Here is a 17583-nt window from a genome sequence, read left to right as displayed (position 1 = left end):
TGTCCGTTCCCGAAGGGAAATCACGACAGCCGCTAACACCCAGTAAACCCTTTTTTTTTTCATAGGAACTGTGTGTTGCTCCCTAGGTGGTAGCTGGTGTTTTCCCCTGCTGACTTGAATTCTGGATGGCAGTCATGAGTCAGTCAAGTGAGAATTTAAGTCGGCAGGAAAAACGCGAGCTCCCACATAGGGAGCAGCACACAATCAGTCCCCAAATATTGCGGGAGTAACGTCAACCTCTTCTTCACAGGCAGAGATACTTCGTACGAAAGTTATCGGATATGAAGTAATAGTTTTCAGCACCTTGCTTTATAGTACAAAGGGGAAGTACGGCGTGTTACTCCACCACTATGCTCTCTATCTCTTCCAGCTAGCACTCCAGCACACTCGCACATGAACTGAGCCACAACTATCAACAAGGAATCAAGAGAGTTGAAATATTGAAATAGTAGCAAAGTTGGGAGAAAAGAAACTGTTCTTTTTCCACGAGATCCAAGATCCATCAGGAAAAAGGACATGCACAAAATGGCGACCATGTCGTCCATTGACGCGTATTCATGGTAATCACAAACTAGTGCAGCGACCAAAGAAAAGACACAAGTGAAGAAGAAGAAGAAACAGCGCTGCAGCAAGAAGATCGGATCGCTGCAGTCGCTAAAATGCACTAGCCTACTGACTGTAGTTCCACGTGAGCATGCAGTCACGTGGTCATAAACAGAGTGCGTACACACTCACGTCATACCGATACGTCATACATGACAAAAAGAAAAGAAAGGAAAGTCACGCGCGAGTCAAACAAATCAAAGAGCGCGAGACTACTGCAAATACTACGAAGAATTTGTTTGAGAACAAATGCACAAGACGAGGAATTTGTTTGAGAACAAATGCACAAGAATATGAATCTCTTCGAAACTAGAATGGAGTCCGTAATGAGAATTCCAACGAGCCTGGACGCAGCTACAAAGTAAGAATACAATCAAATAACTAATATCGTCAGAACTATTGTAACAATGCAAGCAGTCGATTTACCACAGTGTTATCTCTATATTTACACCAGTCCCCCAGGTAACACTAGTGTCAATCGATGTAGCGACTCGGGCGTTGGATATGACGACGGTTACGCAGACTACGATCGGCGACAGCCAACGGCTCAACATCGAGATCACACTGCACGGGCGACGCAGGCACAGAACCAGACTCACACGACAACACAGATTCAGCAGCAGGTTTAATCAACTGAATGTTAACAGACTTCTGTTGATCAAAACCATCCACAGAACGACACACACGCACGGAACCAGGACCAAGGATCTCGGCGACCTTCCACCCAGCTTCGAACGGTGGCAAGCGCTTCTGCGAACGAGCGGGGTGACGGAGCAAAACAGCATCACCGACAGCATATGGATTGGAAGCGCTGCCCTCAACAAAATCACGAGACGACAACTCAGCTTCGACAAAGTCACGAATACGAGCGGACCGACCAGCAAGGCTGTCCACCCAAACACTAAGGCTAGAACCAACAGCAGACTCGTCAACAATTAACTGACGTGGAAGCCATCCACACATAGCTTCCATTGGGGACAGACCAATCGCGGCATGGAGTCGCGTACGGTAGTAGTGCAACAGCACAGGCAACTCAGACTTCCAATCACTCGAAGAGTCGAGCATCTTGCGAATGAGGGTCAACAAAAAGCGATTAAATCGCTCAGCAGAACCCTGAGACTGGGGATGCCTAACTGCACCAGTACGCACCTTCGTGCCAAACACACGAAACAATGACTCGACAATGCCATTCACAAATTCAGTACCATTGTCCATACGAACAACTTCTGGGGAGCCCCACTTCAAACAAACATCGGTCACAGCTTCCGCAACTGACTGACCATCATGCGCACGTAGGAGAACAACCTCGACCCATTTAGTAAACACATCAACAATCACAAGAACACAATGAAAATGCCCACTGCGGTCAGAACCAAGTTCAAGAGTATCAATAACAATCTCCTGCCAAGGCTTACCGGGCAAATCTGGGCGCGCGGGATCAGCCGTCGGACCACTCTTACTACTGGCGGAAACACAAGCTTGACACTGCCGGACAAACTCAAGGCACAACGACGACATACAAGGGAAATAGCACTTAGAACGAAGCAGATCATACATCATTCGCCAATTACCATGGCCAGAATTCACATGAACAGAAGAGACGACAGCATGTTGCAAAGACGTAGGAATAACTGGCACAGACACCAAACCATCAATAGGCAACTTGATTCTACGTACTGACATACCATCATCAACAAGCAATTGATCACGCACCTTTATGAACTCAGGAATGGAGACCAACTCACCACACTCCAATTGAGCGACAGCAGCTCGAATGGTGGGATCCACCTTCTGGCCTTCACGTATCTGAGCTAACGTGACAGGGCCAACCACAGACAGGCAGGCGGCAACAACATCAGTCGGTGCAAGAGCCTTTGCATACTTGATCCAGTCAGTCGGGACACGCGTCAGCTGATCAGCATGGTTCTCGTTCGTCGGAATCCACACGACCTCGATCGTCAGACCTAGCGTAGCGATGAGATCATCGATGATCTGGAGGCGACGACGCACAAGCAGCTCTTGCAGACCACCAGTCTTCACACGTTTGGAGTTGGTTACTACTTGCGTCAGCCATGCTGCCACTGGCTTAGAGTCAGTCAACAGCTTGAAACGGGAAACTCCCCACTTAGCGGCAAGGGAAATGCCTTCGACAGCGGCTTCCAATTCAGCAATGTTAATATGCCGCTTGTCGTCAGGCTTACGAAGCCACGAACCATCCTCGACGATGTCACCACCGACCTCCAACGCCACGCCGACAGCAATATCAGACGCATCGCACCACACCTGGCATTGGCTTTCACCGTTGGGGTCTACGTGCCACACACCGGTAGCAGGATCGTGCTGGCTTAAACGGCAGGCGAGACTCATGCAGCATTGAACGAGATCTGCAGGCAACGGGTCGTCCCAGCCAAGCTTCTACAGACATGCCAAACGCTTCAGCCAACTACAATGAGGACGAAGCCATGACGCAACAGGGTAGTGGCTCGTCAACTGGCCACACCACTTGTAGAGCTCACGTTTCGTCGTGACATCAGCAAATGCGACATGCAACTCATCACGCCGAGACCAGCGCACTCAACCATTATCAGACTCGTTGAGCTGCAGTCCTAGAACCCGTACAACCGACATCTCCATAGCAGGCTTAGTTGGCAGGCTGTAGCTAGCGAGCTGTTCTGTCAACACAGTCCGTTGACTCTTGGGGACAATGATGTCGTCGACATAGTTATCTGTATCGGGCAAGCTGCCGGTTGCGTACTTGATGATGGTGTCCATGAACTTCGGCGCCACACTCAGGCCAAACGCCATGCGCGTCATCACGTAGCGAACACCACGCCACTCGACAACTTGGAACCGTAGCAATTCCGGGCTGACATGGATTTGCAAGTACGCCTTGGTAATGTCCACTAACTCAAATTCATCAGCTTCACCCTTGAGCCTCCACTGGCGCAACGTCTCGGCGCACACAGGCGACTTAGTGCCAGGGTGGGACACCAACAGCTTATTCAGGTGGCGATAATCTAACACCGGACGCACAGGCGTAGACGTCTTGTGCGGCTGACTCACAGCCATCAATGGCAAGACACAGGCAGGGCGACCATGGGTGTCAGCGTCGTGCTTCACCAGCCAGCCTCGCTCAATCCACTCATCTACAGCAGAGCAGAATTGCGTCTCCTCTGCCGCGGTAATTTTCTTCCGAGGGTACTCGCTGATACCAGGACCAACACGGCCATTGGGTTCATCACCAGACTTCCATACCCACTTGACCTCCCAACGCTTCTCAGCCGACATCCAACGCATCTCGCCGTCATCAACCGTCAGGATGACATCGTTGCCGTGAGTCTCTACATGGACATGATGCGACAGCTTCGAAGGCGGGCGCGTCGGAGCTGCATACATTGGCGAGTCATCGGCGACTGGCTGGAGTATTTCTTTGTCAGCACTAGGGGTCATACCGTCGGTCAGCTGATCCTCATACACATGTACACGTGTAGGCTGGCTAGGAGGCTGCACAGCTGCTGATGCTACTGACACCGACGGGCAACTATCTGCATGGGCTGGACCGGGCCCAATTACGACACGCACAAGCTGATCATTAGCATACTCTACAGACAGGCGCCCACACAAGGTCACCAGGTCACCAGGTCACCAGGTCAATGCCAATCAGTACATCGGCGGCCAGTACACATAAATCAGGCACAACGACAGCATTCAATAGCACTTCATGAATGCTCACCGGTCCGTCGTGTCTCCAAAACTTGAGGGCCACTGTGCCACACGTCTGCATGGTGTTGCCATCCAGTGCTACGATGCCGTCATTATTGGTCAATGGCGTCACATCGAGACCAAGGTGATGCAGCAGTGCTTCTGTCACTAACGTGCCAGTGGATCCAGTGTCTATCACAGCTGCAGCACGCACACTGTTACTCGCGTCAGGACCAGCACATTCAACAAACACACGAGGTAGCTTCGGGCACGATGGCGATGCAGATGCCAGGAGGTACACGTCCTTGGAGTGCACCGAGGCCCTAGCAACTTCTGAGCTAGCCTGTGTATCCAGCCACTTCTTCCTCAGCAAGCAGTCCTTCTTGACGTGCCCTTTCTTGTCACAGAAGTGGCAGAACGGGTCCTTGCGCCGGTGCTCTTGCTTGGCCGCGTGACCATTCCCTGCTCGGGATAACTTCGGGCAATGCCTTTTGAAATGGCCCGGTTCTCCACAATGGTGGCAAAGCCGCGGTGATGGTGTGGCAACACTGTCTTGCACATATGTGGCAGCTGCGGACACTGCACCAACTCTGGCGCCTGTGGCTGATCGCAGTGCCCGGATCCTATCAAGGCATTCAGACACCTTCAGGTCCCTGCCTGCCATGGACAAACGGACATCCTTTGCAAACTCAATTGGCAATCCGGCCAACAGCTGCTCGATCACCACAGGATCGGTATCGCTGTCACTCTTATGTCCAGACAGCTCTAACAGACGGCACAGCTCGGCGACATATACTTCTGGACTTTCGTCCACTTTCAGCTGCCGCTGCTTAAACAAGCGGTACGCCTCACTGCGGCTCACGCAGAAGGACATCCGCAGGATGCTCCTCACTGCATCCTTATCTCGCTTCTCCGTCTCACTCAGTTTGGAGAACACACGGTGGGCTTCGCCCTCCAAGAATAGCGGCAACCGTTTCATCTGTTGCTCCGTGCTTGTCCACCCCGATATATCTGCCAGTACTTCAAACTTCGACCAAAACATGTCAAAGTCGTCCACGCGGCCACGATACGGCTTCACGAATCCATCCAACTTAAGTGACAACATTTCACTGTTGACAGAAGACGCACTGTCACTAACACTAGTATGATCAGCACCACCTTCACTGTGCCTGGATACCACGAATGTATCCTCAGGACTCCCAGGAGTCAACAAATTTTCAATGTCACGATCACGATGTCCAGGCGCCTGCGGAGTTTTCGGTATGCTACTGATACCCCTGCCTCGAGCGTTCCTAAGTCTAGGAGGCATCGACTACCAGGCCGCAACAGCACGCTTCGTCAGCACTCTACCAGTACTCAGCGAACTACACACGACACGTCAGTGAACGATCGATCCCGACACAATTTACGAATTCAAGAAAATTCCAATTCGAAACCACGCTCGTATTCTCCGTTCCAAACCAGCGGGGTTTCGGCACCACGTTGTTACTCCACCACTATGCTCTCTATCTCTTCCAGCTAGCACTCCAGCACACTCGCACATGAACTGAGCCACAACTATCAACAAGGAATCAAGAGAGTTGAAATATTGAAATAATAGTAAAGTTGGGAGAAAAGAAACTGTTCTTTTTCCACGAGATCCAAGATCCATCAGGAAAAAGGACATGCACAAAATGGCGAGCATGTCGTGCATTGACGCGTAATCATGGTAATCACAAACTAGTGCAGCGACCAAAGAAAAGACACAAGTGAAGAAGAAGAAACAGCGCTGCAGCAAGAAGATCGGATCGCTGCAGTCGCTAAAATGCACTAGCCTACTGACTGTAGTTCCACGTGAGCATGCAGTCACGTGGTCATAAACAGAGTGCGTACACACTCACGTCATACCGATACGTCATACATGACAAAAAGAAAAGGAAGGAAAGTCACGCGCGAGTCAAACAAATCAAAGAGAGCGAGACTACTGCAAATACTACGAAGAATTTGTTTGAGAACAAATGCACAAGACGAGAAATTTGTTTGAGAACAAATGCACAAGAAAATGAATCTCTTCGAAACTAGAATGGAGTCCGTAAGGAGAATTCCAACGAGCCTGGACGCAGCTACAAAGTAAGAATACAATCAAATAACTAATATCATCAGAACTATTGTAACAATACAAGCAGTCGATTTACCACAGTGTTATCTCTAATTATTTACATGCTGATCAAAGAAGACTGTAATACGTCATACAACCCTTTCTACCACTGGACCACAACCTCGTGTCCATGACTCTTTCAACACCAGTCTATTCTTTGAAATGAACAGGCTGGTGGTACTCACCACTTATGAATGCACCAGCAAGTAATTCAACTGCATTATGATCATGAAGAAACGCCTTGACCTCATCAAAAGGGCAAACTATGATTCTGACATTACTGCCGTCGTACCCAGCTCACAATTGTAGCAGGGAGAACAACCTTGACTTACTACCACCAAGTGAGCCCAGACAAGCAATGTTTTATGCCAGTGTGTATACTGTAAACATGATATTGTTGTTTCAGGTTTATTAAAATTTCGGTGTCAGGAACCTGACAGGTTTCTGGTGAAATGTAGAATTGAGTAATCAGCTTTCCCTTTGCGTACAGTACATACTCCAGTGACTTTTAGGTGACTTCAGTTTTCCATTACAACAATAAGTTTAAGCAGAACGCACTGCGACTCCTGAAACTTATAATTATGTCTCTTACATGGGAGTTTGCCCGGGGAGACGTTGCTGAATCTCCTGTTGCCTTCTTGCGACTCCAAAAGCGTCCAGTCTTAGACGGAGCAGTTTGCTTGGCAGATAAGGTTTCTGCGGGGGGCGCTGGTCGCTGGACATGCTGCACTGCATGTTTATCAGGGTCTTTGCCAACAGCTATTGCTTGGTCAATGGCTAAGCTAGCTGGCCTGGTACCAGCTTGAGACTTTTGGTGCTGTTTTTGCTCTGGTGCTTGATTCGAATCCAGTCTGACTGTTTCGTACCTATCCGATTCAAAACTGGATGCTAGTGTGGAGTCACTAGCAGACTTGGAAGGAACAGCTTGTCTAGGTTTAGAAGAAGGCTTGGGATCAGCTGGGGTGGATGTCGCCGCCTGAGTGCCATCTGGTCGGTTACCGCCAGCCGCTATTAGTGTGCGGTCACAGAGCAGTGGTCGTGGAGGAGATACTGGATCAGAAGTCACTACCGGCTGCACTCTGTGAACCGTAGCGGGATCCTTAGTTTCCACTGGGCTTGCTGTGTTGTAGGGAGTGACGGGCGTTGGGCGAGTAGGAAGCTGGGGGGCTTGACTGGATTTCAAAGGCTGAGTTCCAGCCAGTTTCCCTTCCTGGCCGGCTGAATTCAAGGCTACCTTCCTTGCGGAGACACTGCCGGGCTTGGAGGGAGACGTGTGAGTAGCCTGGGGTTCAACAACAGGCTTTGGTTCGGGTGCTGGGGCTGGCGGAGACTTAGTTGCTTGGCTGGGTGATGGTAATGGGTTCCTGAAGAACTGGGCTGGTTGACGTCGAGTTACTCTATTTGCTGCATCTTCACTGCCTGTGTTAGAGAGGACACAGAGAACAGAAAAAGCGAAAGCATTTCACTGCCTCGAAAATACCTGCTTCCACACACGCACGCACCCGCACACACACACACACACACACACACACACACACACACACACACACACACACACACACACACACACACACACACACACACACACACACACACACACACACACACACCTCAGACCTCAGACATGCCCATCGCAGCAGCGATGATAGCGAGCAGCTATATTAGACATAGCAACACATGCACACACACACACACACACACACACACACACACACACACACACACACACACACACACACACACACACACCATGTACCATGTATACGCCCGTCACAAGAGAAGCACGAACATCTGCAAATGCACTGGATGTGCACCCACAGATTTTCTCTTAAAGCAACGATAGCGGACAAGATCTGAATGAGAGAGATAAAGACTTGCGCCAGATAACTGTCTAATCCACACAACTGGCGAAGCCATGTGAATCGACCACCAATGCACACCTGGTCTACACCACACGGAGTACATTGGCATAAAACGGCCAAGACATATGCACCCTCTACACCTGCTGGGGTAACCAGTATAGACAGCACACTGCTTTGATAGAAGCAGACACTAGATGCACTGGTACCATGAAGTGAAATTGGTGTTACTTTACCAACCAACCTCGGCTACTGAGTACTGGGAACCCAGAGCCAACAGACATACCAACAACCTCAGCCATGAAAGCTTTATAGTAACGACACACTGGATTGTGGAGCCGAAACTTACTAGTCCAACTTCCAAAATGCTTTGGCAAGAGTGAGATGGCACGTAAGTGTGAAAAAATAGATAGATCGAAGGCACCTAAATTTGTCTTATAAGAACCAAATGGTGAGGGTAAGACCTCACTTCAATTTGTTGGCCGCTTCGGTACACGTCAAGGGCCCAACTCGCAAGTATTATATTTGTTGCATGTACTTTGTCTGCATCCGACCTACATTGTGCTTGGTTCACTCGCTTCAGAACGCGCCGATCCTGATGACGACCTCACCCTGAAGCAGTCCACAGTGGAACCGCTACGCAGGACGTGGCCTCCAGACTGGCCATCCAAGTTGCTGGGTTATACTTACTCGACGCAATCAAGGACACTAGAACCTTGGAGATCCTCACCCGACACATCAAGCGCGTGACCCGAGACGTCGCGCTCCCCCCCGCAGCTCGAGTTACCGACTTCATCCGCTGGTCTCCAGCGGGAAGGCGCGGCCCTGCAAGACAGCTCGCCAGACATACCTCCACCATCATCCGTCTCTGTCAACTCGACAGTCGCACAGAAGAGCTCCGATCCCGAGTCGAAACAGTCGCGGTCACTCAGCTGGCCGCACTCCAGTCGGCCAGGACCGACATCGCCTACGAGTGCCTCCCTCCCCAGCAGAGACGTCTGGTGCAGCAACTGCGGTCGTCGGACCTATTTTCAGAAGAGGACCGACGACTCATTGCCATCTCTGGAGAGGTACTGCTCGCCAGAGCGCAGAGTTCCTACAGGAGTCCTGCCGAGGCATACCGAGGACATCCGAGGCGAGGAAGGACCACAAGCTACCTTAGAGGCCGCAGAAGGGGCCGAGTTGCTAGACCTCCAACAGACTACTAGTTGGCACAATGATTACAGATACGGTCATCCGTGCTTTCATAAGTACGACATGGCGCTTTTAGTGACATTTTGCATACAAATCCCCATCTAGTAGGGCGCAGTCACCCAGTTTCGGTGGAAGTGCGCGAGTTTGATTGGGATTAAAGTAGGAAGGGAGCGTCTCAGCATCCTCGGACCACTACCATTCGACTAAGCACCCCGAAGACCACAACTGGTGAAATTTTGATTTTAGCCTTAACGTCCCCTTTAAGCAGTAAGCAATTGTGTTTGGCAAAGTCATTATCTACTCCCATCAATTCCTTCTTCTGCGAATCGGTGAGTAGTCCCTTGGCCAGGCATTCCACACGAATTGCAACGCACCTGAGCGCTGCTTTGAGACTTAGGATCCACTTACGGAACTTCTGGCTTGAACATGGCTCTGTGTTGCCTGCTTGACCCTGCAAAGTCAACACACATATAGGCATACACAAAATGAAGTGAGCATGAAATATCTTCTGGATGCTGAGTTGAATGGTGTTTGTTCGAGGAAGCCACAACGCTCCCTGCACCCTACATTCCCAAATGAATCAGCGCACATCCTCCGAAATCCAGCAAGTAATTCAACTGCATTATGATCATGAAGCGACACCTTGACCTCTTCAAAAGGGCAAACTATGATTCTGACATTACTGCCGTCGTACCCAGCTCACAATTGTAGCAGAGAGAACGACCTTGACTTACTACCACCAAGTGAGCCCAGACAAGCAATGTTTTATGCCAGTGTGTATACTGTAAACATGATATTGTTGTTTCAGGTTTATTAAAATTTCGGTGTCAGGAACCTGACAGGTTTCAGGTGAAATGTAGAATTAAGTGACCAGCTTTCCCTTCCCATACAGTACATACTCTAGTGCCTTTTTAGGTGTTATCTAAATATAGATACAGTCAGACCTCGCTTATCCGGTTCTCTTTAATCCGGTTACCTCGCTATCCGGAAGAAAATCACTGGTTACCGATTTACAGCATACATGATGCATACAACATAACCGGACCTCGCGATCCGCACACAGGTGCATGGTTTGGTGAACAAATTGGTTCAAAGGTGTACGAAGCTTCGTCATATTAGGTTGCACATTGCTCTCAGAAGCTGAAACCAGGGAGTTTTACAAACAAACGAGGCTGGTATGACTCCTTGATCCGCTGGCTGCATACGGGTAGCACTCACTTGCATGCAGTTGCCATTTGTATCACTTGTTTCACACAATGTGCACGCTAACTTAGCTGTACGGCATGGCACCTATACACATGTGCGTACTTCCTCCGCGTCATCGAAATTGTCGCAGTTCGACTAGTGACTTGTTACTTGTTACTGACAACTCCACAAGCTAAACCATACAAAAATTAGCACACAGTATGATAGTCTGAAGGCTAGAGTAACGTTCCAGGACAGTGGGACTGAGAGTTTTCACCCAGAGATGAAGGCCTCGTCGTCGCTGATGTCAATGGACGCAAAAATATCGTTCCGAAATATTTCAAGGAAGGTTGTAAGTCAGTTGGTCGCGCCTCATCTCAAACGCTTTGACTTTCCCCACAGGACAGGAGCTGCTATGCTTGTCGTCTGTTCGCTCTGGATGATTTCTACTTCACCACCAACGAAGTAAGAATACACGATCGTTGCGAGGTCGGTTGATTACGGTCGGCGGAATCACCTTGATCTTGAAATGAACTTTTTTTAGCTGTGGCATGCCCATTTATTTTAGCTGTGTTGTCACAGCTCATGCAGGTAAGTGTACTATCACGTCCAACGCGCACACTTTTCCAGCATCACCGGTACGGCACCTGCGCGTGCATCACTAGCACTACATAAAGAGTCTACACGGCTCTTGCAGGTACAATCATGTACTGAGTGCCTCGAGCCAGAGCGACAAATTGTATCGCTCTTGCATGCATTTAGTTACCTGACCCCTCGATATTTCTCCAAGCGCTGCCGCTTGTTCCACGAAGTCATTCTCACCCCAGCTAAGGTAAAACAGTGATGAGGCTTTGAGTGAATGGCTACAAGCACGAGAAATGTGCAGGCTGCAACGCCTGACTGATGTCAGCTAGTCGAAAGTACCATCGCAGCGACATCAGCGAAGAAATTGCGTCTAGTTCAGCAATTTCAGCTTCCAATAACAGAAATGAAATCTTTGCCGTCACCCTATAATGATGACCGTCGCCTATGTCCGATTCCTTACCTGTGGTACGAGTGCTGGTGAGTACATACCCCGTTTTACGTCAAAAGTCAAACTGCGACAATTTCGATGACGCGGAGGAAGTACAATTTTACATATTTGGATATCCCTCATGCATATAAAGATAGACTCAGTACGTGTGTTCGGTTATCCGGTTCCCTCGCCTATCTGGATATTTTTTGGTGGAAAACGGATTTGCGCGGTTAAGCGAGGTCTGACTATATTTGGTTTCTCTACCGAAATCACCGAGTTTAAAGTTACATCCTGACCGAAAATAACACGTTTTATAGTATATCGGCCCTGCCCCAAGAGGGACTGTGAACGGCCACCCAGGGTCGAAACCCCGGGAGATATAGGGTTAAAGTTGCCTGTGCCGTCTCCCCACAGCCTATAACCCCCTTGATCACATGACACAGGATGTACACCAAGAGTACATGAAACCCAGTGTGTGCAGAGTGTGACTATTTTTCTGCATGGATGTCCATCACGGTGAAGTTCTGCGATTACGTCATAGCTGGTGCAGATTAGTGGCAGGAAATGGCGTTGTGCGTGCTATCTATACCTCTGGCCATTCCCCATTAAAACATAATATTATTACGTGACTTAGAGTAACAGAAATTTCAAAGTTCCGGGTAGTGCCCGGTCTCGGACCCCTCGCGTTCTTGTAAACGAGGTATCAGTGCACAGTTGTGTTAAAGCATCTGATCATCAGCTGCGCCCCCCCCCCCCCCCCTCCTGCTCAAGAAATATGCAAAGAGTGTGGATTGATGACGATCCCACTCTGTGCTTACTTCAGTTTTCCATTACAAAAATATTGTATTATATTATAAGTTTAAGCATAGTGCACTGCGACTCCTGAAACTTATAATTATATCTCTTACCAGAGAGTTTGCACGGGGAGGCATTGCTGAATCTCCTGTTACCGTCTTGGCGATGGACTCGCGTCCAGTCTTAGGCGGAGCAATGTGCTTGGCAGATAAGCCTTCTTCGGGGGGCGCTGGTTGCTGTCCATGCTGCACCGCATGTCCGCCCGTGTCTTTGCCAACTGCTATTGCTGGGCTCCTGGCCAAGCTAGCTGTGCTGCCAATTGCCATGGAGTTTGGGCGCTGTTTTGGCTTTGGGGCTCGATCCGGGACCAGTCTCCCTGTTTCTTGCCTATCCCATTCAAAACTAGATTCAAGTGTAGAGACACTAGCAGACCTGAAAGGAGCAGCTTGTCCAGGTTTCGGAGAGGACTTGGGATCAGCTGGGCCAGATGTCGCCGTCCCAGTGCCATCTGGTTGGTTGCCGCCAGTCGCTAGTAGTGGGCGGTCACAGAGCGGTGGTCGTGGAGGAGAAACGGGATCAGAAGTCACTACCGGCTGCATACTGTGAACCGTAGCGGGATCCTTAGTTTCCACTGTTCTTGATGTGTTGTGGGGAGTGACGGGCTTTGGGCGAGTGGGAGGCTTGGGGGCTCGACTAGGTTTCGAAGGTAAAGTTCCAGCCAGTTTCCCTTCCTGGCTGGCTGAATTCGAGGCCGCTAACCTTTCGGAGATACTGCTGCGCTTGGAAGGAGATGCGTGAGTAGCCTGGGGTTCAACAACAGGCTTTGGTTTGTGTCCTGTGGCTGGCGGAGATTGAGTTGCTTGGCTGGGTGATGGTGGTGTGTTCCTGATGAGCTGGGCTGATTGACGTCGAGTTACTGCAGTTGCTGCATCTTCACTGCCTGTGTTAGAGAGGAAACAGAGAACAGCAAATAGACAAAGTGTTTTTTCACTGCCTTGCAAAATGCCTGCTTGCATGCACACACCATGTACCATATACCATGTATACCCCCGTCGCAAGAGAAGCACACCAAATCTGCAAATGCACTGGATGTGCACCCACAGATTTTCTCTTTATAGCAACAATAGCGGATCCGATTTTGATTGAAACAGATCAAGACAAACCCAAGATAACTGTCTAATCCACACAAGTGGCAAAGCCATGTAAATCGACCCCCCCCCCCCAACATACATAAACACATGCACACACACATGCACACACACATAAACACACACACACACACACACACACACATCGTGACAAACACTTTTGCACAACTTCAGCGCTGTTTGGTGCCATCAATATGCCCTGTATGGAAATGGAACAAAAAGATTCCAAGCACACGCAATACTGCCTGTATACCGTACTAGGAGTAGAGCTCTTGTGCAGTCAGCGTAGTGCCGTCACAACACTAGAAAATGGCTGTCATAGGTACTACATAGTCAAAACAGGCAAAATGGTGGCTATGAGGTTGTCGGTGATACATGGTAGGGAGTTGTATAGACCCGGGAGAGGACACGGCACAGATTTCCAGGTACCGAGTCAGACTGTCAGCGGCAGTGGGTGATGGGCAGATAACAAGGTAGTTTGCGGACAACATCGGTGGCATGAAGCCTAGTGACTGCCAAGCGTCTTGGCGCGACGGGCGAGCAGTACAGTGTCATGCCCCAGGGGCTGCTGTGGCTGTCGACGTCGGCGAGTCGTGAGGTGCGTTCGCAGGCCTTCATGCCGGCACTCGGACAACTGCAATACTAGTACACAGACTCTCACTGGCTACATAGTACTCTGATTCTGGCACGTTATTTCTGCATTGAATAGTGATTGATTTTCCGCGCCAAATTTTCGACGCTGCATGCATGTCCAAGGCGCGTCAACAGTACTTCACCCTGTTCTTTTCCCCGCGTTATCACCTCAGCTATGCCAGTTTTGTATGTGGAAACCCCCTATATAATAGCAGTTTGGTCTATATTTTTAATCATTCAACATCTACCTTCACTGATGAGCTATGTAATAGCGAAACAGCTGTCTGAAAGAGTTTATCAATATCGTCTACGGAAGTGTCCTCGCAATGGTGATGATTGTGTGCAGGAGGGTCTAGTTGGCTAAAGAGCGCAGCTTAATGGTGGAGGTGACTCAACATTTTCTTCAATGGCCGAGAGCTCTGTCGCACCCTGTAATAGAGTCAGACTAGTCGACTTAAGACCATATCCGTGAATTTTTCTCACTGAGTACTCTCAACGCCGTTGAACTTTTAATGTCGCCAAACTCCTGTGATGAAGTTGTCGCAGAGGAAAAGGCCCTGCCGAGGTGATCTCTTTCCCATTTTGAACAATTCTTTGGCTAATGTTAGAAAAGTGCACTGTAGTTCAACGAGCCCAATCGAAGTGGAAAAATGGGAACAAATGAAGCCGTGCGCGAGAAAGAAAACAAGTGATTTCTCGGATATTCTGCGTCCGACAGTGGGTGTGACTGACGTGGTGCATTCCGTTTGCCCAAACTCGACCACTCGGTTCTTTCCGGGAACCCAACCTATGAACACATCGGCCCAATATGGCCGGGCTCTTTTTAGTGTCTATTAGTTTCTTCGAGGATTCCAGGCGCCATTCACCTTTTCTATCTTTTACGATGGCATCATAATGAACGACGAGTGGTGTGATGGACGTGTTGTGTTCCTTTAGTCCAACCTCGCCTAGCCGTTTCTTTCCAGAAAAGTGATCTAGGGATACAAGGGCACAGTCGGGCCATGCTCCCTCGTTCTTTTTGTTGTTCCGCTGTCACTGGAAGCTTCTTTCTTTACACTCGAACCATGCGCTAAAGAACGTCCAGCCTGGAATGCTAAGAACGCCACAGCCTAAAGCTAAGAACGGCGGTGTTGGTTGTCTGGCAGCTTATGGGATACATATGATCCAGGACGGATCGTTTCTATGAACGTGCTATAAGAACGCAGCAACTTTGCTGACAAAATAAGAACGTCCCAAGCTAACACCTTGGAAACAACGTTCTTGGGCGCGCGACTCTACTGTATTCTTCCTCGATCTTGGGGTATTCTTCGAGCCATTTCTTTCGTGACTTTTTTCATTTTTGGGGAAGCACCCCCGAAAACAAGAAAAATCTTAAAATATATGCACATTCTGAGGCTCCTGCGATCTCAACCCGGGGACTTTCCCGGCGGTCGTGAGGCACACATATTCTGCGCTTTTATGCGCCGTGTCCTGTCCCGTGTCTATACAACTCCCTGGTACATGGTCACCAAACCACAGATGTGATCTAGGTTAGAGTCACTACACCACAGATGGTCGAGCTACACCCCCTATGTACAATTCTGTGAGTGTCTCTCAGTCACCTGACTGATAACAATTCTAATTACCTCCAACAAAGGTATCCACTGACTGCATGTCATCTAGGAACTTTGAAAAGTTTGCTTCAGGTTCGGTGCTACGCACAATAGTACAGAACGTGTGGAAAGTCTCAGCTGTACCCCTGCTCAGCATATCTAGCAGTCCGTCATTGTGTTTGGCAGAATAATCTTCTACTCCAATCAATTCCTTCTTCTGCGTATCGGTGAGCAGCCCCTTGGCCAGGCATTCCACACGAATTGCAACGCAGCTCAGGGCTGTTTTGAGACGTGGGATCCACTTACGGAATTGCTGGCTTGACCATGGACCTGTGTTGCCTGCTTGACCCTGCAAAGTCAACACACATACAGTCATACACACAATGAAGTGAGCATGAAATATCTTCTGGCTGCTGAGTTGAATTGTGTTTGTTCGAGGAAGCCGCAATGCTCCCTGCACCCTATAATCCCATTTGAATCAGCGCACATCTGCCGAAATGCAAAAGTATTCGTATTCATCCTACTAGAAGGGGATTTGTGCGAAATTTGACTTGAAGCGTTGCTTCCTTCTAACAAAAATCACGGACGACAATAAGACTTTTAGAACCTGTGGTCTTTGGGGAGCTCAATCAAATTATACTGGTCAAAGAAGACTGGAATACGTCATACAACCCTTTCTACCACTGGACCACAACCTCGTGTCCATGACTCTTTCAACACCAGTCTTTTCTTTGAAATGAACAGGCTGGTGGTACTCACCACTTATGAATGCACCAGCAAGTAATTCAACTGCATTATGATCATGAAGAATCACCTTGACCTCTTCAAAAGGGCACACTATGATTCTGACATTACTGCCGTCGTACCCAGCTCACAATTGTAGCAGGGAGAACGACCTTGACTTACTACCACCAAGTGAGCCCAGACAAGCAATGTTTTATGCCAGTGTGTATACTGTAAACATGATATTGTTGTTTCAGGTTAATAAAAATTTCGGTGTCAGGAACCTGACAGGTTTCTGGTGAAATGTAGATTTAGGTGACCAGCTTTCCCTTCCCATACAGTACATACTCTAGTGCCTTTTAGGTGTTATCTACCGTATTTTCCGGGGTATAAGCCGCACCCCCCTTTTTGAGGCAAAATATTGACTAAAAGTTGGTATTCGGAGTATAAGCCGCACCCACAAACCAAGATTTTTCACATTCATTGACAAATGGCCTTTCTACAAATCTATTATGGTTATGGAGCTAAATACCATGTTAGATCAGATTATGAAAAATCAAGTCCCCGTATACGCGTACCGTATGGTGTAGCCCGCGCACTAAAACTAGTAAAAGTGCCGGGATAGCAACACAGGCGCGGAGCTGAGTCGAATGACATGTCACATGACGTCAGCATGCATACTGATGTGTGCTAAGCATTCATTCGCGCAAGCATATTCGCTGTATAAGCCGCAGGGGCGATTTTGGTCCGATTTTTAGCGAAAAAAAGTGCGGCTTATACCCCGGAAAATACGGTAAATATAGATACAGTCAGACCTCGCTTATCCGGTTCTCTTTAATCCGGATACCTCGCTATCCGGAAGAAAATCACTGGTTACCGATTTACAGCATACATGATGCATACAACATAACCGGACCTCGCGATCCGCACACAGGTGCATGGTTTGGTGAACAAACTTGTCGTCTCGGTTGGAGAACGAACTGCCTCTTCTACGTTA

General features: G+C 48.9%; 1 protein-coding gene across 1 annotated transcript in view; it reads right to left on the bottom strand.

Moving 5' to 3' along the window:
* LOC135819703 (mucin-5AC-like) overlaps positions 1 to 17583 on the bottom strand; it is a 46561-nt gene that overhangs the window by 4735 nt on the left and 24243 nt on the right. The window contains exons 7-10 of the mRNA XM_065332954.1: positions 16170 to 16212; positions 12604 to 13430; positions 9904 to 9946; positions 7035 to 7861 (exon numbers count right to left, since the gene is read on the bottom strand). Coding sequence (XP_065189026.1) covers positions 7035 to 7861; positions 9904 to 9946; positions 12604 to 13430; positions 16170 to 16212 — 1740 coding nt within the window. The remainder of the gene's footprint in view (positions 1 to 7034; positions 7862 to 9903; positions 9947 to 12603; positions 13431 to 16169; positions 16213 to 17583) is intronic.

Source organism: Sycon ciliatum, chromosome 6, assembly GCF_964019385.1.
Source record: "Sycon ciliatum chromosome 6, ocSycCili1.1, whole genome shotgun sequence".
NCBI classification, from domain to species: Eukaryota; Metazoa; Porifera; class Calcarea; order Leucosolenida; family Sycettidae; genus Sycon; species Sycon ciliatum.
The sequence above is the reverse complement of the archived record's forward strand: the minus strand, read 5'-3'. Positions and strand labels throughout refer to the sequence as shown.